General features: G+C 39.1%; 1 protein-coding gene across 2 annotated transcripts in view; it reads left to right on the forward strand.

Moving 5' to 3' along the window:
• cdin1 (CDAN1 interacting nuclease 1) overlaps window positions 1-27859 on the forward strand; it is a 69850-nt gene that overhangs the window by 23375 nt on the left and 18616 nt on the right. For both annotated transcript variants that reach the window (XM_008399797.2, XM_008399796.2), the window contains 5 exons: window positions 11566-11645; window positions 12011-12060; window positions 13736-13803; window positions 15396-15461; window positions 15746-15851. In XM_008399797.2, coding sequence (XP_008398019.1) covers window positions 11566-11645; window positions 12011-12060; window positions 13736-13803; window positions 15396-15461; window positions 15746-15851 — 370 coding nt within the window. The remainder of the gene's footprint in view (window positions 1-11565; window positions 11646-12010; window positions 12061-13735; window positions 13804-15395; window positions 15462-15745; window positions 15852-27859) is intronic.

The following is a 27859-nucleotide window of genomic DNA, read 5'->3' on the forward strand; positions in this document are numbered from 1 at the left end:
AGGTATATGACTATAATAAGTATGCCATTGAGCAGAATGATGACAGAACATCTTTTAAACATTATAATCTTTATATCTCATCTCAGCTTATTTTGTTTTGTGCAACAGAAATACCACATTAACCACATTAGTGACATTGTATTTCTGGATTTGTAGAAACCCTCAAGTCACCAGCAGCAAGTCACCTCATGCTCTCCTTTTTCCCCTCCTGCTATCTTTCCATCTTTCTTTCTATTCCTCTTTTGACAGGAGCTGATGTGCCTTTGGATTTAGACTTTTTTTTTTCTTTTTTCTTTTTTTTTTGAGGAGGCAATTTTGCAAGCTATTTGACCTTTTCCATTTTCCCAAGGCCCAGTTCCAGATTAGATTGCTACTCCATGTTTTGTAACTATGTGATTCGGCTGCCTTTAAGATTTATTGTCACATTCCTTTACAGAAGCCTTGTACGCAGCGTTATAAATGTCCCGTGTTTGATGTTAACACTGTGAGAATGTTAGTGTCTGCCATGATCTTTTTAGTTCCTTGACAGAATTCATAATGGCTCCAGTGTTTTGCTGATAAAAAAAAACACACCGAGAGCTGAATATTGCACTCCCGCTTTATCCAGTGAAAATCTCTTAGCGTTCACCATGATTGTTATTGTTCTTCGAGTGCACCTCTCCTTTCTTCTCTCTTGCACCCCTCCGCTGTGGGGAGCTGGTGTTTGTGTAATTGCAGCCTTTTTTCAAATAATGAGAGCAAGGGCTCTTCATTAGTGAGAATGGGAAGCAGTCGGCACAAATGCAACTCTGTGTGGATGCGCTCGTGTGTGAGCAAGGGAGGTAAGCAGCACCATGGCACTTCACTTGACAAGTATACTAATTACTCCTTTTCAGTATAGGAGCTCCAGTCAGCCTTTGCCACAGTCTAATGGCCTGACCTGGGAAGCCTCTCTTCATAGCACAGCCTCCCTAGGTCTAATATTACTACAACTGCACACGCACACACACACACACACACACACACACACACACACACACACACACACACACACATTGAAATGTAAAGTTTCATCTCACTGCTATCAAGCAGAATCAGGTGGAAGGAGATCAGTTCTGCCCCAGTAACCTCTTCAGGGACTGGGTTCCTCCTGCACTGGAGAATACTACCTCATATTATCATCTAACACCCACACACCACCAGTTTAAAAAAATAAATAAATAAAAAGCATGGTTTTTGTTTCCCCCCCCTTCCTGCGCATCTCTGACTCTCTTCCTCCTTCCAATCTTCAGGGCTCTTTTTTTTTTTTTTTTCAGTGCGGGAGGATAAATTTAAAAGGAGTAAATTGGAAAATCAAATGAGGGCTTTAGGCAGCCGCAGAGATTTGCGGAGCTGTCGGCCAGCGTTGGAGAGCCTCATCCATCATGTCCCACAAGTAGTCAATTCCTCTAGTATCTGTAAATGTTTTCAGATATTAGCCAATTTATATGCTCCGAGATTCATCATGGAAAATCAGCTTCAGCGGCGCACATTATCAGAACCTGTCTCTCCCCTTGCTCCGTGAAGTTTGATGAACGAGCGCCCCTCCACAGCTCAGTGGGTTGTGCTTGGAGGGGGCTGGAGGGGGGAGAATGTCGGGGGGTATATAACGAACATGGGTAGCTGCCCCCCACCCGCCCCGCCCGATGGAAAGAAGTGGGTTTTTTAATTAATAAACAAACTTCCAGAGGAGCTCATCAGTGTCGAGGGCAATAACAACTGCCATCCGTTACTGTTTATCAGGGTCCTCCCTCAACAAATGTTGCCATTTAATGAGGTTTCCCTATGTTTTATTATTTATTTATTTTTAGATTTCCAGATAATGACTTTCTCCAGAAAAGAAGTTTGCACATAAGTAGGCAGCGGAATCCAACATCATTGTTGTGTGACTCTTACCTCACAGTGTATGGCTTATCTTGCTTTGGAGTTGCACATGACAACAGACTTGTGATTTGTTTACACTGGTTGTTTTCTTTAGCAAATCCCAATGGAGGCGTAGCGTTTCACATCTATTATTCTCCTCTCCTCTGTTCTTTTGCTGCTCAGATGTTGACGGTGTGATACCGTGCCTTAGTAAGAATTTATACCAACATGGGACAATTACAGTAAATTTGGTGAATGTTTACAAGGTGCAAAGTTGTGCTGCAGGGCTTTGTTCTCTGTGCCTGGTGTTCCTGAGGATTATCCTTTTCTTATTTTCCTGCACATTTTTTATGCACGTGTTTGAAAAGGAATGAGTGCGTGTGTGTGTGTGTGTATAGCAGTAGAGAGGAGCTCCGGGTGTCACGGAGGTGTGCCGCTGTGCGAGGCGGGGGCGTCTTTAATAAATGTATGCTGATGTCGGAGGCTGCAACGATGCGAAGGATGCGAAGGGCCCTGTTGTTATTTACTGCTGTGTTTGTGCGCAGCAGCGAATCCCCGGCCTGCAAATGGCATTACAGCCTGTGATGAATGAGCATTAGGGTAAACTCATTTTAAAAGCATCCTGATTTATTAGCAGCCTGGCCTTCCATTTTCATCAGGTCAATGCTTGGCTGAAATTCCACAATGTCAGCGCCAAGGTCACCTATTAATGGCTATTTTTAACCCCGTCGCTCAAAAAAAAAAAAAAAAAAAAAAAAAAANAAAAAAAAAAACACATAACTGATTTTCCCTCCAAAGCCCTCAACAACTGCATTTATCATCCAAGCAATAGTCTTGCCAACGCACTAACCCCATAATGAACCCCTCTTCAGTGGAGTGAGGGGTAATGACGCTTCACCTACAATGCTCCCAAGAAAAAAAGAGAGGATGGAAAAATGGAGAGAAAAACAGCCTTGTGCAGATTCAGATGCTGCGTTCAGGCCCAGTGCCTGGATGAGATGGTGAAGCGGCAGCTATTGGTGTCTCCCAGCCATCAATCTTTAGCTGGTGGCATTCCAGAGCCGGCGAGCCCTCTGCTCTGACGGATGTTCAGATAATTGAGTGATCCATCTCGCCCAACTATCAGAGTTGCATAAAAATTATTCACCTGCCTGTGAATATTAAACACATAATGAGCCTCTTGTGTGTTTTAGGAGAAGTGTGTAAGGTTAAACACAGCATGTAATGAAATATGTACTCCTGTGTGGTATCACCCTAACTGTTCTGTTTTGATTATGGTGAACTTAGGTGTGGTGGGCACGGTTTGCAGCGGTTAACCCTCAGCTCTGTACCCATCTTCGTTGTTTTGCGCACAACCTCAAGAGTGCATAAATATAATTTTTCAATCCAAATTATTTGTGTGACTTTTAATGGTCAAAATATATTTTTTTTTTTATTTAATTATTACATATTTTATTCAACAGATTTAAGTGATTCTTGTAAATTTTGTTGTTTGAAAGGCTAGTTTTTTTTGTTGTTTTTTTCTAGTGCACAGTTGCAATTCTGTCTGTGTTGGAACAGAGAGGACTTCATTTCACATGGTGCAACCTGAAGTGCACAATGCTCTACAGACTGCCCTGTAATGTTGTACGCACTGTGAGACTTGAAATTCTGTGTGCATAATTCAGTGACGACTGTGTTGCATTGTGCAAAATTCAATGAGTTCATATTGCTTTCTGTGAATTGCAATATAGTTCTCAGTTGCCACGTGCTTAATGCAGTGCACCCTGTTTTGTGGTGTGTGTGAATAAATATTTCTAATTATGATATACTATATATTGGCAATAAGACGAGCCCTTACATATTCAAACTCTATAAAATTGAGATTTTCATCAAAAATGCAACCAGATCAAAATGAGTTTAGGTGCCAGTCCAGACCCTCACAATACTAACCAACATAAATCGGCTATGCAATTCATGAAGTGCAAATGTGTCAGAGTTGAAAATGTTAGCTCTCATAATGGAAGCTTGAAAAGGTTAGATCTGATAAAAAGCTGTCAGCCATCCACAAAACATGATTTATAGCAAAATAATGGGCTGTATGCCTCATTTCTCTCTCACATGAAATGGGGGTTAAGACTTTTCTGCTGTACATGACCACTTTGAAATTTGCTGAGCTTTGACTGCACATGGAGATGTGATGTTTTATTTTGGTCTTTTTGTTTGAAAGTTGCATCTTTTTAATGTATAACTTGTGTAATTGCAGCAGAAAATGTTCATGTTCATAGAGGCCATCTGATAATTCAGATTTCTCCTCAGGAGTTCCTTGATACACTTTTCATGTACATAATGATGGCGATGTACGATTACTGATTAAATAATGATTCTGAACCATTTTCTGATTGTTTTACAGCACCGCTAATCTGCTTCCTGACACGCTAACAAATAGATGGATAGATGTGTGATTTATGTGATGTCTTATGATCACTGGCACCACAGAAATTGGACATCTTATATTTTATCCCTGAATTTTTTTCTGGTTATAGCTCTAACGTTATACTGAAGGTTTTACTTCAGTCTCAGGATGTCAGTCGATTTGATGCACCAAATAAATTGTTACACTTAAAATACTTTACATTATAATTTTGCATGTATATGCCTGTTTTTTTTGTTTTGTTTTGTTTTTTTGTAATTTCTTATAGTGATTACTTGAGAATTGTAGACCAACCTTAAAGTATCTGACTGGATCAATCTTTACGACTTTTCCTCATAGTTGCAGACACCGGTCACATGTACTGTCTTAACATGTTATCATATAGCCACACAGTCGCTATTGGATTTGGTTTGGTCTTTGAGTAGACTATTTTAAGGCATTAGGTTTTGACTCAAACTATTGTAGCTGTGGTTGTATTTTGCTGCGTCGAGGGCTCTGTTTTGGAGGCTCTAAAGAGATTTTTCTTTCAGGATTGCTGCGTATGCAGTTACAGACCTCTTTCGAACAGTTCCTATCTACTTTCCTGTGCGTGCTGATGAAAAGCATCCCCACAACGTGATGCTACCGCCATCATTTGACATTATGCGGATGGTGTGTTTAATGTTTTGTTAGTTTTCCATCAGACATATTTGTGTGTGTGCAGGTCAAAAGCTTTCATTTTGCTCTCATCTAACTAGAGCGTGTTCTCATACATGTTTGCTGCAAACAAGAGTTTTTCCACTTAATGACTTTTTTATTGCCAGTGTTTGTCACCAGATCAGTGGAGAGATTCTCTCAACTGAGCTGTGAATCTCCTCAGATCCTCTAGAGTTATAGGGCTCTGTTAATATCGCTGGGTGACCATGTCTTTGTAGATTAGCAATTGTCATACTTTAGTTGCTATTTTTTTCCCCCCTAACTAATTTGCAGTGTTCTGCGGTTTTTACGTTTGCTTACTAATTCTTCATAACAAACAACTGAGACCTTCACAGAACAGCTGGATTTAAAGTGAGAATAAATTACTCAGAGTTGGACTCCGTATACTAATCAAGTGACTTCTAAAAGCAAGTGGTTGCACTGGATTGGGTGGTAGCAGAGTGCAAGGAGCTGAATACAAATGCACATAACTTTTCATATTCTTAATTATTAAAAAATAATAATAATTTTCCTTTCATTTTACCATTACTCATTACTTCTGTGTTGGTGTTACATAAACTTATTATCAAAGACATTAAAGTTTGTGTTTGCTACACGACAAAGTTCAAATAATATGAACACTTTTACTAGGCACTTTGTAGTGAGCATATGTGCCTGTAGACTGTCACATTGTGTAGGTCCGCCATGTCACAGAATAGAAGGATAAGAGTATTAACAGCCTCTGCAGCTGGCGCATCACTGAGCTAAAGCAGATACAGGATGTCACCTGAGAGTGGGTGCCCACAGGTCGTTGTTTTTGATGACACAATTTGGCTGGACATTACAGGCTGCTCCTGAAGACAGGTTCTGGCGCTTCTGGTGTGACAAAGTAACACCTCTAAGACCTGTGTCCCACCTCCCTTTACCTCAGGTCCCTGTCAGGATGAATACAACGGGGATGAAATGAAACGTAAATACCTCGGTAATGTTTCTCGATTACTTTTTATAAATGCAGGCCAGGCGACTTGATTTTATTTATTTGTTTGTTTTAAAATATTTGTCATTCAGTTGTCCTGAGATAAGGTAGAGAAGTGGAATAGCCTTTTCCGTCGGGCTTAAATGGTGCCCCATGCAGTGCGGGAACGTGGCCTCTCTTATTGTTTCCTTTGTTATGACATCCTCCTGTAGAATATTCCTCCGCTAGAAAAATAACTATATGCTGTGGTGGCTCCTTAAGGGTTTTGCAAGTATTTGTTTTAGGGCACAGCAGCGCACAGAAGTGCAATGTCGGCCCCCCAAAGCCCAAGCAAAGTGGAATATTAATGGCAAATGACAAGTCGGGTCTGATGCTTCAAGGATTTCATGCTTTTAAGGGTGTGCGTCTTGGCGCATTGTTTAAGGCGTCTGGGGTGTAATCGTCACTAGCAGGGCTGTAGCAGCCTGAGGATTTAGCTCAGGTTAAGCCTCCGTGTCTGCTGTTTATTTTAGTCGGATTGTTTGTGCGCATTATCCAAATTTGTCATTTACCGCCGAGCGTTAAGAGCCGCTCTGACATGGCCGCCGTGCGTACGAACGAGCGGCAGCAGCATATATACTCCTCCCCCTGTCTCTGCGTTGCCACTGACACTCGGAGATGGAGAGGAGAGCCTCGAGTAAAATGAGGTGTGAGCATGTCTGCTCCGTGAATTCCTGTTTTGCTATGGAACTTTTTTAAGATGAACGTGCATTTTTTTGTCAGCTTTCACAATGTATGTCGTCACAGTTGCAAAGACACTTTTTTTCCACCCTCAGTTTCGCTGTCTTGCTGTCTCTTCCCCCTTTTTTCCTCTACATTGACCTTCTGGGTTTTATTTGAGCAAGAAGTCGGCAGCATTTATCACAAGGATACCGAAAAGAGGCCAAGACACATGCAGACATTTTGCAGTGGTCACTCCAACAGATGAATCACAATGCCCTGTTGACCTCCAAAAGGGATTGCAGTCTGCATTAACCTGATATTAAACATAAACCAGTATTTTCTGTACTTGGAGTTAAATACACTCACCGATCACTTTATAAGTTGCACGTTGCTATAACCAAGTATGACCAATTTTCCTTTAGCATTCTTCATAGACTAGATTCAACTGAATTTCAGAAATACTCACTGAACCAAGTTCATATTGATGTCCTAGTATCGTGTCTTTGCTGCAGGTTCTTGCACGTCGATGATCTCCTGTTATAATACATCCAAAAGCTGCGCTGAATTGAGATCTTTGCAGTCATTAAAGAACAGTGACACAGTATACCGAAGTCATAAAGGTATGGATATGGTCAGCAGACATACTAAGTAGGCGCGGCAGGAGCCAAAAGCTTAGAAAATGTCCCCCATATTCCATTTCACTATCACCAGCCAGAAATGTGGATGCAAGGCAGGAATGATTCACGCTTTCATGTACTTTATGCCAAACTGTGACCTGGTGTGGTCATCAGCAGCTGTAGCTCATCATCTTCCACTACTATTGGCTTTCAGTCACCTCAAAGCAATCTGCTCTTACATGTTTTGCCACATGACACTCGATGTTCAGTTCGACTTTTACATTTAGTGTCCTTTAAATTTTATTTAATTCCAATAATAATATTTGTCTTTTTTTAAAACTCTGTTTTGTTGATAATATAAAAGAATTGTAATTTTATATTTCATGTTCTCATTCATCCAGCTTGTGGTTCAAGTATGTATCGAATGTTTTGTGAACTCATTTATCTGCCTCTGTTTCCTCAATACACATATAATTGCATTTCCTTGTCAATTCTTAAGCATTTTTTTGTTGCTTAAGAATACTTTTGTTGTTTTTGTTTTTAACTTATCTTAAGCAGTCATATTTGATTGCATGGAAATGCTTGATATTTAAAATTTGATTGATTGAACAAAAAGAAAGAACGAAACTGAATTAAAGCAAGATTGTTCTTAAATTTGGTTCAAGAAATCACATTCTATGGTAGGAGAAGCAAAGTGCATTTTGAAGGAATCCATGTGTTTCTTTACATGTGAATTTTACACTTTTGAGGAAATTACTGCTAAAATCATGCTGGTTATATTCAAATTTGTTTGGTCTAAGTCTTTTATGTGCTACTACATGCTGCACTTCAATGACTGTGTCTCAGTTTTTTAGGTATAAAAGCAGTAAGCGTTCGTTCTTTTTGTTTAAGCGCAAAAATAAATAAAATATTTTACAGGGTGACAATCAGGGAAACAATGCTTCATATTTCTGCCTTTGTGTTTAACGAGCAGCTCTGTGTGGACCAGATAATGTGCTCGTACCCATGGTCTGCAGGGGCCATCAGTCACAGTGTGGACCTGGCTGCTCTTGATAAGTGCTTCCTTGTAGATAACCAAGACAGTGGACTTCTTTTTATAGGCCTGCTGTCCCTCACGTAACCTTGTTTTTTTTTCCTTTTGTTTTCATTTACATGCCTTATTTCAGTTGCATTAAACACTATAGTAAATTGTTTCATGTGAATTGATTTAATGTTCAACAACCGCCTTCTTGATGTAGTGTCACTTGCAAAAATATAAATACATTTGCACAATAGATGCACAAATGTATAACTCCGAATTTGAGTTTTTGTTTTTCGAATTTGTCTTGGCTGTACCTGAGCTTAAAATTTAGACAAGGGTGATTAAAAAAAACTGTTGATTGAAAAGCTGGGAAAATAAAATGAAATCTTTGGATACATTGAACATTGGAAGTAAAACCGGAACTAGACACAATCCAGAATGAGTATAACTCTTAGTGTAACTTTGAGTAAAAATACAAAGCAAATGCAAAACATAGTCTAATTAGTCTTAGTTGAAAAAGAAAAGCATAAAAATATTCCAACTACTGGTAACATAGTACAAGTCATGAAGTATATAATTTTTGTTTAGCATGGGCTAACTATTACACAGCACATCTTTTAATATTTACACTGTGTGCACAGTTATTAGGCAGGTGGGGGTTTTGACCATATAATGTTAAGGCATATCTTCCACTGCTAAGCTGGATTAACTTGAATGGCTGATAAATTGAAGCATATCAGAGGTCAAGATATGCTTCTGGTCCAAGAAATATCTGAAATCATAAAAAAAAAAAAAAAAAAAAAGAGTCTCGGATCACTTATTGTGGCCATCAACGAAAAATACCAAAGAGCTATAAAGACACGAGATCTGGAAGTCTAGTTGTAGACGTGTGTAGGCTTTATGTGAGAGACCGAAATGTGGCGGTGGTCAACCTCCAATTATGAGTGCTGGTAAGACAAGAGCTGTAATGGCCAAGGCTTGCCTTCAGGGAGGTTTATTACACACTACTGTTTTGCAGAAGCAGCGTCAAATCTATAAAACGACCATTAGGAAGAGGGGGAAAAAATCAATCAAAATGCCATTAAAGTGGAATAAGTTGCCAATATTGCTGATGTGGTTGCAGGTCCTTTGATTTTCCTTCAGATTATTAGGCACAGTCGAGTAGTGACTTTGTTAAGGGAAACCAGTGTTGTTGGGGAGTAATATGTCTCCTGGCTTCATAAAGTTTGCTGCCTCATATTTCCCACTTTATTGATTATCCATTATCATTTGTCAAGAGGTGTCCTAACTCAAGGGGAAAATATAACCCTCTTTCTTCACCGCGGCCTGCACTGCACACGAGCGCGGTATGGATCTGAGTGTGAAGGTACCAATCTCTGAGAAAAATGAGCAGCGAAATAAAGCACAGCCCCTGTGCCTTGCAGCTCTTAGAGGGGAGTGTGGGGTTACGGGGTGGGTTGGTGGAGTGTCGTGGCTGGAAGAGATATAAAACAGGTTGCAATAGGAAGAAGAAAAAAAAACCAGATAAAGCTTTGGCAGGAAAATGGAGAGACAAAGACCCAGATGAAACAGAAGAGAGATGTGCTAAATAGGCTTTGTTCTCATTCCTCCCTCCATACTTTTTATTTGAAGGAAGGGATCACATCTGTCTTTGTTCACTCTGTGGGGGGTGCTAACGATACACCCAGCTCACCAGTCAAAACGATGCACCGTTTTGAACTCATGAGAACAAGATGAGACTTTAGCAATAATTTTGGTAAAATTAAGAACCTACTTTTTGGGGGAGCCCAGAGGTTACAAGATCTAACAGTTTGAAGGAATATGTAATGTGTGTAGAATATTCTAGCCATGGTTATGATCTTATATTAGAGATGGTTGTCGTATTACTTATAATCAGAGGGGGAAATATATCGTAAGAACTAATCATCCTGTGTCTTTAACAACAAACTTCAATAGAATATGTTTGCAAACCCACCCAAAAAAACTTATTGTAAGTCTGGGATTGTTACCCTTCCTGTTTTACTTCAAAATAAGAGTCTCGAACATAAGTACAAGCTGTCCAGCTTAAATCAATCGCCTTTATATCTAGGGATCACAATAATAGCTTAGACTTACTTAAAAAAATTATAGTATGACAGCATTTGGATAGCAGTTTACAAAAAAATAACTTATTATGACCCCCTGTTCATTTCAAAACTGATGGCAAAAATGATTTGACATTGGTTAGTTATGTACCATTTTTTATTTATCTTTTAGCACACTAAATAATTATATAATTTGCTTCTTTTTTTACCATAACATTTTAAGCGTATTTATGGTGTTTTCATTTCTCCGGTGGATCCGGAGAATCTCTACCGTATTGGTGCCTACACCATCCATGCCTGAAATGTGAATAGAAACATCCCATCACATTGTCTGCAGTGCTGCACATCTGTCAGATTCCTCCATAGATATATCACTGAAATGGCACGCCTCAGCCGTTTCGTCACACAATGACACAATCCATTTAATTCAGATCTTTTTAAGAAGTGATTTAAGGAATTTTTTAGCGTTTGCTGTAGCGCCAAGTCAATCCAGCATGTTCTCTTTTCCTGATTTATAATGTTAGTCAAGCAAGAATGGGATGAGAGATGCAGAATACTGCGTGTTCATAACAAAGATAAACTACATGAAGCGGCTGTGCTGTGGACTGAAACATTTATCTACGGAAAATCTACATGAGCTCTCTAATAGACAAGGGGAGATATACGACACTAACTGCATACACTGTGTTCAGGCTGCTTTTGCGGTCTATATTTGCACAGTGTGATGGAATATGGACTTTTTCTTTTCTCTATTTAAGGCAACAATGAGAGGTTTTCTTTTTTTCTTTTTTTTATGCAAGTGTATTTTGTGATGCAATAGATGGGATAAAGATGCAAAGATACTTTTTTCTTTACTGATACAGATTTAAAGTTTTCTATCCTGACCACCAATTTTGTCAGATTTTTTTGGTGTATTAGATGACAAATGTCCTATAGATCCCTGGGGTGTAGTTTGTAGTCCTTGAAAATAATCACAATTTATGCTAGATCAAAAGTACATTTAGTTTGACGTACATGTTCGTAGACTGACAATGGTGGTATTTTTGAATTTTCTTTGGCACTGCTGGCCTTGTTATTCATTGTGATCAGACAGGAATGTTCTGAAATACGACCTAAGGAAATTGTGAGATTTGGTGCATCTCTAATGAAGAGTTATGTTTATTTTCTCCTAATTATCCTTCTCATCTTGATTTCAGCTTCCAAAACCATCTTAAACAGCATGCTGAAGGAACCGTCACTCATCCAGGACCACATTCTGGCAAATAACATCTACCAAGTAAGGCTTGTACATTTCTCCAACAAATCCTACTAAATTAGTTTAATTCATCTTAATTTAAAGAACACATAATTGTTTAGAGTACATTTATGTTTGTTGCCACATTATTTAACCAACACTTCGCTCATAAACAAGGGGGTTTTAAATGTTACTTCTGCACCTGCCTGACACTTGCCATCAGTTGTTGATGTTTTCTGATGAAGTCACTTGGCAGCCAGCGGTCACGTGTGCCAATCTGCCAGCATCTACTTTATTTTATTTTCCCTCTCTTCTCAGCACTGTATGGGCTTTCCTTACTTCCCTTATACCAGCACTTTTTTTTTCTGTCTTTTGGTGTGCCGTAATATTTTCCCCCTCTTTTTCAGTGCACAATAAATGACTGCTGTTATGGACCGCTGGTAGACTGCATCAAACAGTATCCTATCCCATAAAATTTTAAGCTTGAAATTGACGAGGAGCTATTGAAAGGGGATGAGATGTGTCTGGCTTCACCTGACATAAAAGTTCTGCTTCACAGAGTGAAGCGTTTCATCCTGTCTGCTATCCTACTCTCACCAATCCGAGGGCTCGAAGGCAATGGAGGGAAGACTAAGAGGAGTGGATAGGTTGATATAAATGCATCTTCATGTGAATTCAGGAGAGGAGACCAAATATTCTCTGATGCAAAAAAAAAAAAAATGTCAGACATACCTATGTAATGATATAAATTCTGAATATTTTTTGCTGTCCTTGGCAGCACTGTAAACACCTGTGCCAGCTAGCAGGACGCTGACTTTGCCCCTAGCGTAAGGGAGTCCAGATTTTTGGGGGGGAACCAGCTGGGTAGCACACACAATATTTCCTGGGGGAGGAGACTTATTTGAATGATTGTAAATGTGTATGCATGTGTTGTTGTCTCTCTCCAGGCTTTCTCGAGTGCAGTGGGGCTCGGTTGTTCTGTTCACAGCCAGTCAAGCCTGTCCCGCGCCGCCCACGTCCTCTTCCTCCCCCTCTTTTTACCATTCTGTGGTAGTCCTCTCATTGTCAGCTGAAAACCTGCTACTCTGCCGCGTAGTTCATAATCAACGCCCCACAGTTGTACGCATTCAAGGAACACTAGCTATACATAAGCATGAGAGGAAGAGTTCTTTTATGCAAGTGTGCATAACCTCTTTTTTGCTATTAAAGTGTAATCCTATTAGAAAATGCCTTTATCCTTTTAAATAATAATCTATTCATATGTGGCATTAGGCTAAACGCAAGATTCTGCTCTGTGGCAGAAACCGTTGCTCATTTTAACTCAAAATGGCATTTATTTAGAAATGCATTATTTAAAGCAGGTTCTGCAGAAATGTACAGAGGACATGCAGTGATCAGTACACTCAGTTTCTCAAAATAGCATTTGTTTTGTTTTGTGCATTAAAGGAAAGCACTACAGAGTTTTCTTGAGAAAACACATTTAATTCACCTGAAACCCTGCTGATGGTTTTTGTTGTCCTGGTTGGAAGTGGCTTTCACTTTGCATTTTTCTTACCAGCTTAATAGCTGCTAGGTGCAGACATTTTTTTAACCTTGTCATATTACATCGTGATTTTTTTTTTTCCATTATGATGGTGAAATAAATTTTCTTGCAACATAACACAAAGAAATACACAAAAAGTCTAATTTGGTAAGTTTGCATTCAGCATTTTTTGCTATTCTCTCCGGTACTAAATGGAACATGGAAACAGGCTGGAGTATCTTTCTGTCTTTCTATTATGTAAATTTAAAAGACAACGATCATTGCAATGCAACACAAACCTGGTCAACCAAATTTTGACCAATACTCTTCTTGTATTCAGATTAGTATGACCATCAGTGAGTAGAAACTCAAGTCAACAACTGTAGCTTGCCTTCATAAACGCGGCTTAACTTGACAAAATGCTGATGAGCTAGAAATGTGTAACTCTGTCTTAAATCGGCAAACTTATTTAGTATCATAAAATTATAGGCTGATTTGTTTGAGGAATGAAGTTATCAGATCTAACTTCTTTTATTTTTTTTTGTATATCCAAGTAAGCATCAAATGCTTTTTTGTTGCTCTATGTTGAAATCCTTGACACTGTTCTCAGCGCTGTCGGCCAGGAGCACGAGGTGCTACTCCGTGACAAGCTGATGGAGAGAAACCTTTCTTTCCTGGGTGAGTCAGTTTTCCAACATCTGATCACATTTTTTACTTTAGTTTTGCAGTTTTTATCTTTGGGTAAACACTCTAATGTAGTTTATGGTACAAACTATATAAAATTTTTCTTGATTTCTACACAATTGGTCGTGATGTTAGGTGACTGGTAAATAAAAATCTAGAAAGCAATTGGTTCACTACTATAGTTCAATTTCAAAACTGAAAATATTTTTGTCATCCATTTGACCGCCACTGTTTTGCCATTATTTTATATGTAGACAAGTACGTTGCAGCTCATCGTTTTTGTTTTCTTTGACAGGTGCAGAAAGCATTTTGTTGTTGTTTTGATCCCAAATTTGCTCTTAGTGAATTGAATATTACCTGAGTCTTTCTTTAAGGTGTGCTTCGTCCAGGAACTGACATGTTTGGAAATTATTTTTAAATCTCTTTTAGCGCAAGAGGGTCAAACAACCATAAAGAAGTAATTTGTCTGCAGAGGGGTTGATGAATGTTGACACAATTGTCTGACTCTCACTGTATTTTAGAAGTAGTTAAAAAAATGCAGAGTGGAATTTTGAACTTTCCCTCCCTCCCATCACTCCAAGGTCAGATAAATGATGAAACATAAGTCATTCCCTCCGTCATTGAGACCGTATCATTTATTTGGACGTGGGAAGCTGACCTTTCTCCAGGGCAGCACAGAGGACTGTTCTAACACAGAGTTCGAGGTGCATGGGGGAGGGGGGGCAGCGAAACACCGCCCCCCCCCATCTGATAAATGGATTGGAAATAAGCTCCCCAACAGCAGCGATGGCCCATTAATTTTAATCAAAGCTGATGTAAAAAGTTGATCACATCCACATGAGAATATCAACAGCTCAGTGTGTGTGAGTAGAGGTTCCAATCCTGTCACACACACGCGCGCACCGCCACACACACACACACACACACACACACGTTTACAACTGCAGCACTGCATTCAGGGTGCCCCTCTGTACCACAGGCCTCTGGCAGCCCTTACTGACCTCTCTCGGCTATCTTCCTTCACCCTTGGCTGATGATGCTACCTCCTCGCCGCCACCCTTCATCTCTCCTCAATTCCTTTCCATGCCCCATTAGTTGAGCTTGGCTGGAGACAAAGGGGCAGGCCCTTGGAACTGAATGACCTGGTCAGCCTGAGATTTAATGGAGAAATCAGGTGTTGTAGATATAATGACCAAAGCATACCAGAAGTCAAGGACAATGGCTGCGGCTTGCACAGTCAGGGGTCAAGCTTACGGAGGGTGTAATGCCAAAGTCGTCCTCCTGCAGTATATTTTCTAGAGAAAAGCCAAACTGCAACCCGACCGGAAAGGTTTGTAATTAAACGTGACATGTTTTACTGCAAACACTGCAAATATGTGACGTAGCCCCATAGTTGGTTTACTGAACTTCTTGTCCTCTGCTATAGTGTTTTCTGTTGTTATTATTATAGGAATTTTACAAGTATATTAGTGAGAATGGTTTGGGATACTTTCATAAACATGGTTTATAGTAGAAATTAAGGTAGGATTGGTGAAAATATTTTAATATTTTGAAAATATTATGAAAATTTATTTTATTTGTTGTAGATGAAAACCAGCTGAGAACTATGGGCTACGACAAAACACCGGATATCATCTTAGAGGTTCCTGTAGGTTAGTATCACAAAACTTGTTTGCGAAATTCAGGTTTTTATTAGGTCAAAGTCATGCTTATTCAAATTAATCCCTTTTATGTATTTACGGCAGACTGCATAGTCATCCATTACACTCATTCATTTAAGTTTTAAATGACTAGATGAATTACTGAAATAAAGTTTTTTCCTGCAATTGTAGCTTAAAAACTCACTCCCGTTTTATGTTTTACTTTTGGATTTTTTTTTTTTTTCTTTTATGAATTAACATTTATTTGACAATATAATCTGTTTTTATTTGAAAAGCTGTGGAAGGCCACATCATACACTGGATTGAGAGCAAAGCATCTTTCGGAGACGATCACAGCCATCGAACATACCTCAATGAGCAGTTCTGGAGCTACTGGAACAGGTCAGCCGCCCCTTTGTTTTGTCTGAATAAAAGAGATGATTTGCTGCCATGATTTTCTCTGCTTCTTCTTTTCTATAACCACAAACCCACCACTAACTTTGCAGTGTTGTAAAAGCTGCTCATATCTCTATCCAACAACCCTCACCACTTCCTCCTTGGTATGGGCCGCTTTTACCGCAGAATTCCACATGGTTTGTCTGTGAATTGCGCTGCTTCCACATCAACTCCTGTTATTAGAGCATTTTACAGCCTGAATGGTCTGCGAGTTCGATTGTTTAGCAGAATGCAGACATTGTGTTGGAAGGAAAGCTAGGAAGTGGGTGATTAATGCATTACATCTGTTGTCATGAGAACTTTTGGACAGGAACAAGCTTTTGTGGTCTGACCGTTGTAGAAACTGAGGTGAGTTTCTGAATAAATTGCTGGAATGGTTATTTCATTCCTTCTAGAAAAACTAAGACTGATGTATATTCTTTTCCTCCTGTGAATGCATGCTGTCTAAAACAAGTGTAGGAACCATCAAATCTTATTTATTTGGATTCTTATTACAAAGCCAAAACAGCGGCATAAGTTGGATTTGTCAGTCAGTTCCTTTTAAATGCCTTAGTGTAGAAAATAATATTTATTTAATATTCATGTCAGCTGTGTACAGAATGTCTTCCAAACGGATATAATGAGAGACTTGTTGTAATGGCAAACAGACTCGTCGGAGTGGCTGTTCGCGTCGGTGCCTTATTTGGCTCTGGGTTCCGCTTCCTCACTCAAGCGCTGATCCCAATCAGCTGTGATGGCCATCTGACATTTAGTGACATGGTGGTGGAGAGCCAGGAGGGGCCTTTCCTCGGCGCTGTGTCCAAAAAGCGAGCAGAGACGAGCCGTCTTTGTATGTTTTTGGCTTTTGTGTAGTTCCACATTAGGATCACATTTCTGGATGGATTAAGGGGGAAAAAAAAAGTCTGAAGGAAAAAAACTGTTTATGTACTTTCAAATGGGCTGAAAACTAGTGAGGTCAATGTGAAGTGTGCGATTAAGCCGTGGGATTTAGCTAGTATGACATGTATTCCTCTTTGTTGTAGTAGCGATGAAAAATATGTTTTTTATTTTGTTAAAGACAACACCTATGCCTCAACTGTCTATCGTTTCCATTTTGTCCCTCCCTTCTTTCGTTTTGTTCCTGTGAAAAGAACATTTAATTCCCATGTACTTGTACTATTGCAAAATAGTTTTTTTTCTTTCTTTTGAATAATTGCGACTAACGAGATTAGTCATAAAAATGTCTAAATATTGTTTTAAAAACACTTTGTTTCACCCATATTTCTGCATCTATTGGTTATGCCTATTGTTTTCGGTAATCCCTATGAAATATGACGAATCATAACCGCTGATGAAACCACACGGTCATACAATCCCTTTTGCTTACAGTAGACCAGGAGTAAATTATGTAAAATTACTGTTGTTGATTGTCAAAGTGGAAATGAAGCGTTCCCCTGCCGCTTTGACTTCTAAGGAGTTTAAATCATGAGTATCGTTTGAGTATCATGAAGCTGTTTGGATGCAGGGGACAAGCTCAAGATCCTAATTAATGATGAGTTGATTTCATTTTTTTTTTTGCCTTTTTTTTTTTGTTTCAAACTAGGAAGTTGCATACAACTTGGGGTTTCAATGATTTCAGATGTAAGACTATCATTTCTGTAAATTCAACTTAAAAAAAACTTCTCTTTAAATTGAGTAAATAAGCAGAAACTTTATGATGGAATGATTGTTATTCCAATCTATGTCTATAAGTCTTGGCCTCAATGTATTTTTCCTCTGTATCGAGAGATATAAATGTCAATTTATAAGTCTTGTTCTATTGTATTATGGAACAAACTAAGTAGGTTCAGTTTTGTTCCTCAGTAGCACATTAAACAATATGGGGAGAACAAAGGAAAGTCCTGTCAATGCCCCCTTTCTCAGAAGTCTTGTAGCTTTTTAAAAATTATGCCTATTTTTTTTATTTTTTTTTGTTACTGTCAGGTTTTACAGTCTTTGTGTGCATGTTTACATTGCGCTTTGAAAAATGAATGTGAAATAGCAATTATTTCTCAAACTGAAACGCGGGCAATAAGGGAGAGATTGGATTAATTCATGCTTCTAACCTCACCTCTTATTTGGTTTTAGTTTCTGAGAAAGATTTTGAAGGACAGACCCGTGGTTTATTTGTCCATTCCTTCATCCTTCAAGGTCTGATTTTAGACCTTGACTCTAAACTGCTTTTCTTTGTTATTGCCCTTGGAATCGCACACCACTCCTTGTAATTACCTCATTGCTCCTGATTGACATTTTCAGTGATTTGCTTATTTTTCATGAATTCCCTCTTTGCTTTAACTGAGCTGCTTCACCCACTGCTCGTGTTAATTGTTCTTCGGTTGCCCTCAAGCAAAGTATAGTCGGGACATGTTTTTGTAGACTGGAAGGAAAAAAAAAAAACACATAACTGATTTTCCCTCCAAAGCCCTCAACAACTGCATTTATCATCCAAGCAATAGTCTTGCCAACGCACTAACCCCATAATGAACCCCTCTTCAGTGGAGTGAGGGGTAATGACGCTTCACCTACAATGCTCCCAAGAAAAAAAGAGAGGATGGAAAAATGGAGAGAAAAACAGCCTTGTGCAGATTCAGATGCTGCGTTCAGGCCCAGTGCCTGGATGAGATGGTGAAGCGGCAGCTATTGGTGTCTCCCAGCCATCAATCTTTAGCTGGTGGCATTCCAGAGCCGGCGAGCCCTCTGCTCTGACGGATGTTCAGATAATTGAGTGATCCATCTCGCCCAACTATCAGAGTTGCATAAAAATTATTCACCTGCCTGTGAATATTAAACACATAATGAGCCTCTTGTGTGTTTTAGGAGAAGTGTGTAAGGTTAAACACAGCATGTAATGAAATATGTACTCCTGTGTGGTATCACCCTAACTGTTCTGTTTTGATTATGGTGAACTTAGGTGTGGTGGGCACGGTTTGCAGCGGTTAACCCTCAGCTCTGTACCCATCTTCGTTGTTTTGCGCACAACCTCAAGAGTGCATAAATATAATTTTTCAATCCAAATTATTTGTGTGACTTTTAATGGTCAAAATATATTTTTTTTTTTATTTAATTATTACATATTTTATTCAACAGATTTAAGTGATTCTTGTAAATTTTGTTGTTTGAAAGGCTAGTTTTTTTTGTTGTTTTTTTCTAGTGCACAGTTGCAATTCTGTCTGTGTTGGAACAGAGAGGACTTCATTTCACATGGTGCAACCTGAAGTGCACAATGCTCTACAGACTGCCCTGTAATGTTGTACGCACTGTGAGACTTGAAATTCTGTGTGCATAATTCAGTGACGACTGTGTTGCATTGTGCAAAATTCAATGAGTTCATATTGCTTTCTGTGAATTGCAATATAGTTCTCAGTTGCCACGTGCTTAATGCAGTGCACCCTGTTTTGTGGTGTGTGTGAATAAATATTTCTAATTATGATATACTATATATTGGCAATAAGACGAGCCCTTACATATTCAAACTCTATAAAATTGAGATTTTCATCAAAAATGCAACCAGATCAAAATGAGTTTAGGTGCCAGTCCAGACCCTCACAATACTAACCAACATAAATCGGCTATGCAATTCATGAAGTGCAAATGTGTCAGAGTTGAAAATGTTAGCTCTCATAATGGAAGCTTGAAAAGGTTAGATCTGATAAAAAGCTGTCAGCCATCCACAAAACATGATTTATAGCAAAATAATGGGCTGTATGCCTCATTTCTCTCTCACATGAAATGGGGGTTAAGACTTTTCTGCTGTACATGACCACTTTGAAATTTGCTGAGCTTTGACTGCACATGGAGATGTGATGTTTTATTTTGGTCTTTTTGTTTGAAAGTTGCATCTTTTTAATGTATAACTTGTGTAATTGCAGCAGAAAATGTTCATGTTCATAGAGGCCATCTGATAATTCAGATTTCTCCTCAGGAGTTCCTTGATACACTTTTCATGTACATAATGATGGCGATGTACGATTACTGATTAAATAATGATTCTGAACCATTTTCTGATTGTTTTACAGCACCGCTAATCTGCTTCCTGACACGCTAACAAATAGATGGATAGATGTGTGATTTATGTGATGTCTTATGATCACTGGCACCACAGAAATTGGACATCTTATATTTTATCCCTGAATTTTTTTCTGGTTATAGCTCTAACGTTATACTGAAGGTTTTACTTCAGTCTCAGGATGTCAGTCGATTTGATGCACCAAATAAATTGTTACACTTAAAATACTTTACATTATAATTTTGCATGTATATGCCTGTTTTTTTTGTTTTGTTTTGTTTTTTTGTAATTTCTTATAGTGATTACTTGAGAATTGTAGACCAACCTTAAAGTATCTGACTGGATCAATCTTTACGACTTTTCCTCATAGTTGCAGACACCGGTCACATGTACTGTCTTAACATGTTATCATATAGCCACACAGTCGCTATTGGATTTGGTTTGGTCTTTGAGTAGACTATTTTAAGGCATTAGGTTTTGACTCAAACTATTGTAGCTGTGGTTGTATTTTGCTGCGTCGAGGGCTCTGTTTTGGAGGCTCTAAAGAGATTTTTCTTTCAGGATTGCTGCGTATGCAGTTACAGACCTCTTTCGAACAGTTCCTATCTACTTTCCTGTGCGTGCTGATGAAAAGCATCCCCACAACGTGATGCTACCGCCATCATTTGACATTATGCGGATGGTGTGTTTAATGTTTTGTTAGTTTTCCATCAGACATATTTGTGTGTGTGCAGGTCAAAAGCTTTCATTTTGCTCTCATCTAACTAGAGCGTGTTCTCATACATGTTTGCTGCAAACAAGAGTTTTTCCACTTAATGACTTTTTTATTGCCAGTGTTTGTCACCAGATCAGTGGAGAGATTCTCTCAACTGAGCTGTGAATCTCCTCAGATCCTCTAGAGTTATAGGGCTCTGTTAATATCGCTGGGTGACCATGTCTTTGTAGATTAGCAATTGTCATACTTTAGTTGCTATTTTTTTCCCCCCTAACTAATTTGCAGTGTTCTGCGGTTTTTACGTTTGCTTACTAATTCTTCATAACAAACAACTGAGACCTTCACAGAACAGCTGGATTTAAAGTGAGAATAAATTACTCAGAGTTGGACTCCGTATACTAATCAAGTGACTTCTAAAAGCAAGTGGTTGCACTGGATTGGGTGGTAGCAGAGTGCAAGGAGCTGAATACAAATGCACATAACTTTTCATATTCTTAATTATTAAAAAATAATAATAATTTTCCTTTCATTTTACCATTACTCATTACTTCTGTGTTGGTGTTACATAAACTTATTATCAAAGACATTAAAGTTTGTGTTTGCTACACGACAAAGTTCAAATAATATGAACACTTTTACTAGGCACTTTGTAGTGAGCATATGTGCCTGTAGACTGTCACATTGTGTAGGTCCGCCATGTCACAGAATAGAAGGATAAGAGTATTAACAGCCTCTGCAGCTGGCGCATCACTGAGCTAAAGCAGATACAGGATGTCACCTGAGAGTGGGTGCCCACAGGTCGTTGTTTTTGATGACACAATTTGGCTGGACATTACAGGCTGCTCCTGAAGACAGGTTCTGGCGCTTCTGGTGTGACAAAGTAACACCTCTAAGACCTGTGTCCCACCTCCCTTTACCTCAGGTCCCTGTCAGGATGAATACAACGGGGATGAAATGAAACGTAAATACCTCGGTAATGTTTCTCGATTACTTTTTATAAATGCAGGCCAGGCGACTTGATTTTATTTATTTGTTTGTTTTAAAATATTTGTCATTCAGTTGTCCTGAGATAAGGTAGAGAAGTGGAATAGCCTTTTCCGTCGGGCTTAAATGGTGCCCCATGCAGTGCGGGAACGTGGCCTCTCTTATTGTTTCCTTTGTTATGACATCCTCCTGTAGAATATTCCTCCGCTAGAAAAATAACTATATGCTGTGGTGGCTCCTTAAGGGTTTTGCAAGTATTTGTTTTAGGGCACAGCAGCGCACAGAAGTGCAATGTCGGCCCCCCAAAGCCCAAGCAAAGTGGAATATTAATGGCAAATGACAAGTCGGGTCTGATGCTTCAAGGATTTCATGCTTTTAAGGGTGTGCGTCTTGGCGCATTGTTTAAGGCGTCTGGGGTGTAATCGTCACTAGCAGGGCTGTAGCAGCCTGAGGATTTAGCTCAGGTTAAGCCTCCGTGTCTGCTGTTTATTTTAGTCGGATTGTTTGTGCGCATTATCCAAATTTGTCATTTACCGCCGAGCGTTAAGAGCCGCTCTGACATGGCCGCCGTGCGTACGAACGAGCGGCAGCAGCATATATACTCCTCCCCCTGTCTCTGCGTTGCCACTGACACTCGGAGATGGAGAGGAGAGCCTCGAGTAAAATGAGGTGTGAGCATGTCTGCTCCGTGAATTCCTGTTTTGCTATGGAACTTTTTTAAGATGAACGTGCATTTTTTTGTCAGCTTTCACAATGTATGTCGTCACAGTTGCAAAGACACTTTTTTTCCACCCTCAGTTTCGCTGTCTTGCTGTCTCTTCCCCCTTTTTTCCTCTACATTGACCTTCTGGGTTTTATTTGAGCAAGAAGTCGGCAGCATTTATCACAAGGATACCGAAAAGAGGCCAAGACACATGCAGACATTTTGCAGTGGTCACTCCAACAGATGAATCACAATGCCCTGTTGACCTCCAAAAGGGATTGCAGTCTGCATTAACCTGATATTAAACATAAACCAGTATTTTCTGTACTTGGAGTTAAATACACTCACCGATCACTTTATAAGTTGCACGTTGCTATAACCAAGTATGACCAATTTTCCTTTAGCATTCTTCATAGACTAGATTCAACTGAATTTCAGAAATACTCACTGAACCAAGTTCATATTGATGTCCTAGTATCGTGTCTTTGCTGCAGGTTCTTGCACGTCGATGATCTCCTGTTATAATACATCCAAAAGCTGCGCTGAATTGAGATCTTTGCAGTCATTAAAGAACAGTGACACAGTATACCGAAGTCATAAAGGTATGGATATGGTCAGCAGACATACTAAGTAGGCGCGGCAGGAGCCAAAAGCTTAGAAAATGTCCCCCATATTCCATTTCACTATCACCAGCCAGAAATGTGGATGCAAGGCAGGAATGATTCACGCTTTCATGTACTTTATGCCAAACTGTGACCTGGTGTGGTCATCAGCAGCTGTAGCTCATCATCTTCCACTACTATTGGCTTTCAGTCACCTCAAAGCAATCTGCTCTTACATGTTTTGCCACATGACACTCGATGTTCAGTTCGACTTTTACATTTAGTGTCCTTTAAATTTTATTTAATTCCAATAATAATATTTGTCTTTTTTTAAAACTCTGTTTTGTTGATAATATAAAAGAATTGTAATTTTATATTTCATGTTCTCATTCATCCAGCTTGTGGTTCAAGTATGTATCGAATGTTTTGTGAACTCATTTATCTGCCTCTGTTTCCTCAATACACATATAATTGCATTTCCTTGTCAATTCTTAAGCATTTTTTTGTTGCTTAAGAATACTTTTGTTGTTTTTGTTTTTAACTTATCTTAAGCAGTCATATTTGATTGCATGGAAATGCTTGATATTTAAAATTTGATTGATTGAACAAAAAGAAAGAACGAAACTGAATTAAAGCAAGATTGTTCTTAAATTTGGTTCAAGAAATCACATTCTATGGTAGGAGAAGCAAAGTGCATTTTGAAGGAATCCATGTGTTTCTTTACATGTGAATTTTACACTTTTGAGGAAATTACTGCTAAAATCATGCTGGTTATATTCAAATTTGTTTGGTCTAAGTCTTTTATGTGCTACTACATGCTGCACTTCAATGACTGTGTCTCAGTTTTTTAGGTATAAAAGCAGTAAGCGTTCGTTCTTTTTGTTTAAGCGCAAAAATAAATAAAATATTTTACAGGGTGACAATCAGGGAAACAATGCTTCATATTTCTGCCTTTGTGTTTAACGAGCAGCTCTGTGTGGACCAGATAATGTGCTCGTACCCATGGTCTGCAGGGGCCATCAGTCACAGTGTGGACCTGGCTGCTCTTGATAAGTGCTTCCTTGTAGATAACCAAGACAGTGGACTTCTTTTTATAGGCCTGCTGTCCCTCACGTAACCTTGTTTTTTTTTCCTTTTGTTTTCATTTACATGCCTTATTTCAGTTGCATTAAACACTATAGTAAATTGTTTCATGTGAATTGATTTAATGTTCAACAACCGCCTTCTTGATGTAGTGTCACTTGCAAAAATATAAATACATTTGCACAATAGATGCACAAATGTATAACTCCGAATTTGAGTTTTTGTTTTTCGAATTTGTCTTGGCTGTACCTGAGCTTAAAATTTAGACAAGGGTGATTAAAAAAAACTGTTGATTGAAAAGCTGGGAAAATAAAATGAAATCTTTGGATACATTGAACATTGGAAGTAAAACCGGAACTAGACACAATCCAGAATGAGTATAACTCTTAGTGTAACTTTGAGTAAAAATACAAAGCAAATGCAAAACATAGTCTAATTAGTCTTAGTTGAAAAAGAAAAGCATAAAAATATTCCAACTACTGGTAACATAGTACAAGTCATGAAGTATATAATTTTTGTTTAGCATGGGCTAACTATTACACAGCACATCTTTTAATATTTACACTGTGTGCACAGTTATTAGGCAGGTGGGGGTTTTGACCATATAATGTTAAGGCATATCTTCCACTGCTAAGCTGGATTAACTTGAATGGCTGATAAATTGAAGCATATCAGAGGTCAAGATATGCTTCTGGTCCAAGAAATATCTGAAATCATAAAAAAAAAAAAAAAACCTTTATGGACTGAAGAAGACAGAGTGACAGTTCACAGACTCGATGGATGGGCTCATTTCTAGATCAGTAACGGGCAAAGAGCTGAACTTTGATTGAGACGCCAATAAGTTCCAGTTCTGGTATGGGCTGGTTAGACCTTTTCAATTTGAAGATGGGCTCACAAGCTACTATCAGTTAATCAGTTGGACTATCTGCTCGGGCTTTAGTTATAAAACTACATCACATGAATAAGCCTTAATAATGCTAACAAAGAAATAAAACGTGTCATTGATTGGTACTGATTCATCCATCTCCGTTGAAAGAGATGCTTTGGATACATCAGTTCGTCCCCTGTCCCCCCCCCCAAATCTTTGTACCCAGGAAGTGCTCACCCTTTCCTCCCTGCGGTGTGAGTTTCACATCTCCCGGCGGTCTGATTGCTTGATAGCTTAAACTTCTCCGCCTGCCTGTCCTTTAGGAGGACTGTGTAATCAAAGACACACGAGGAGCCTCTGTCCAAGTGTTGACCTTCTGATTTTGCTCATCAATTCTTCGGGTGAAAGCCGACTATCCATTAGGTCAAAAGATTTGTCTTTTGACCTAATGGTTTGAAGAAAAGTCCACCTGTCTTGATTGCAGGTTATTTATTTTCTTAGTATTGGTTTTTAGTGAGAAAAAGTTGGAACATGGGTAGATGGAGTTAATGTAATCACATGATCTACAGTTCATTTCTTTCTGCCGTCGATGTGATGTTCCAACATAAGCGGAGAGCTTAAAAGAACGCAACCCAATCTTTTTTTTTTTTCCCTTTGGACTGATTCAAGATAACAGAGACATACATTTCGGAACAAGTGAAACAGAAACTCTTCAGAGTTTGGGGGGGTTTGACCCGCCCTCTTTGAAGAGCCGCCACAAAGATGTCACAGAAATCTATTTCTCATTTTGACTGATATCTATATCGGCACAGACATTCGCACAATATATCTTTCCCCGTGTTGCACCCGGAATCCGTCTCCAAGATGACGGGTGTGTGTTTTAAATGACCGCTCTTATTTTTTTGCAAAGGTTGTCACCGAGGTTACGAGGGGAACGGGCAGAATGGAGTTGTCTGGTGAAAGGCCTCTGATAGGAGGTGCCACTTCCATTTGAGCGCAGCTACAGCTAAGCTATGGGCTGACTCACTGTATTTTCCGACACTTCGCATTCTTCTCTGCTGCCACTGGAATGGCTGTGAAAACTGTATTAAACATAAGACGGAGTTTTGGCCTGACTAGTTCTCTTCTCCTTTTTTTTTTTTTTCATTACTTTCCTCCAGCTTGATTTACCAGAACTGGCGGCAGTCTCTGTGACTGTTTGCTTCTTGTTCTTGCAAGTTTTCTGAGTGGTGCATTAGGAAAATAATCTTGAAGTTCAATTATTCTGAGTGAAAGTTTTAACTGACGTACTCACCTCTGTACAGTTACATTCACCCCCTCTCGGTGTTTGGTGAAGATGAGATTTAAGTTTGAGGAACGTTATTCACTAGAGATGCACCAAAGATTAAAATCCTCCAAATTTTTTTGCTTGTTTGGTTCCGCTCGGTGATTAGCTAGTCAAATGCTGACGAATTTGTTAAATTTTTTTATCCATTAAAGGAATTAAAACTTGAGAATTCCAACTATTTATGAAAGCATCCCCTAATGAGATGTACTGTGATAAATGGATATTACCTATCTTAATTGAATTCAAACCCTCAAAATCTGGGTCTGCAGGTGGGACCTCTAAGAAAACTGGAAATGTGTGTCTTTGAGGTGCAGACCGATTGGTGCATCTCTGTTGTTCACAGATCTGACAATAATCCACGCCCCCCTTAGACTCCATACTTATTGATGTAAGTTAGAAAAAAAAACACTCTTTGTTTTGGAATGTGTTCTGGTTTAAATTAGAGAAGGAGATAAATGCCCTGTATAGGGATCAAAAACCATTAGCTTCACCTCTGTGGCTGAAACAAAACACACGAGTGAATTCTAGAGCTACTCCCTCTTATTTTTTTCACTCCTGGTCATTTTGTTTTTAAAGTGAAGCTCTGAGTTCATGGGAAACACACTCTGAGGTTACCTGCACCCCTACAAAGTGATGGAAAAAAAGGATTATGTCTAGAGGAATGTTTTTGCAGTAAGTTGAAATATTACTAACCTTGTCAAATGTCATTTTGAATGAGAACGCAAACATATTTTAATCAGAGTTTTAAAGGCTGGGGTTTTTTTTTGTTTTACTCAGAGAGAGAGAGAGAGAGAGAGGGGTCAGGTAATTGCGACGTTTGATGTCATGTTTGGTCTCCCTCTGTTCTGCCTGCCTGAAAGTCTTGCTCTTGCGCTACTCTGCGCACACACACACACACACGCATACACACAAATTGTCATGTGCAGTCAAATGAAAAACTACTGAAGGGTCTCCGTGCAGTAATTCTCATAAAGTCTTTACCTATTTTTCTTGTCAGTTCTCCTTTAAACCTCAATCTTTACCCTTACTCTTACTCATAACTTTGCAAATTAATTTGTGCATGCTGGCAACTCTAGACGGGGGTTCATCAGTCTTTTGGCTGTCTTCTTATAAAAATGTGCCTCATTTGCAGCCCAGATACTTGAACAGTTCTGCCTACAGGTTAATCTTCCAAACTCGCTGCTCCAATTCTCATAATTACTGTTTAACTGCTGCAGAGGGGGGAGCAAAAAGGATATAGGTTGTAAATTATGTTTGACAAGGTAGGGTTAGTGGTTTTGTTGTTGCTTGTCTTTAGTTATTACTCATACTTCCTCCTGCCAAAGATAAGGTTTGTATCAAGGTAAGCATTGGGGCAGGGCCCTTATCGGCAACATTGATTTAGGGCAAAAGCCTAGTGACAGAGGTCATTGTGTGGTAAAGCTATCCATCATTCAGGTTTGATTTCTGCTCAGGCCTGTCTCCAGCTTGTCTGCATGGAGACTGGTGCTGCAGGAGATGGCCACCAGAGGGTTGGGCTGTGAACAGCCCTGGTTAGTGCTTACAATGTCTTTACAAGTGGAACAATAAAAATTTGATTCAAAGTTCTAATGCTTAATTGCAGGATCTGTAATTAATTGCAATTTAATCTGAAACAACGTATGTAACA

The sequence above is a fragment of the Poecilia reticulata genome, linkage group LG22 (genome assembly GCF_000633615.1).
Source record: "Poecilia reticulata strain Guanapo linkage group LG22, Guppy_female_1.0+MT, whole genome shotgun sequence".
In the NCBI taxonomy this organism is placed as follows: Eukaryota; Metazoa; Chordata; class Actinopteri; order Cyprinodontiformes; family Poeciliidae; genus Poecilia; species Poecilia reticulata.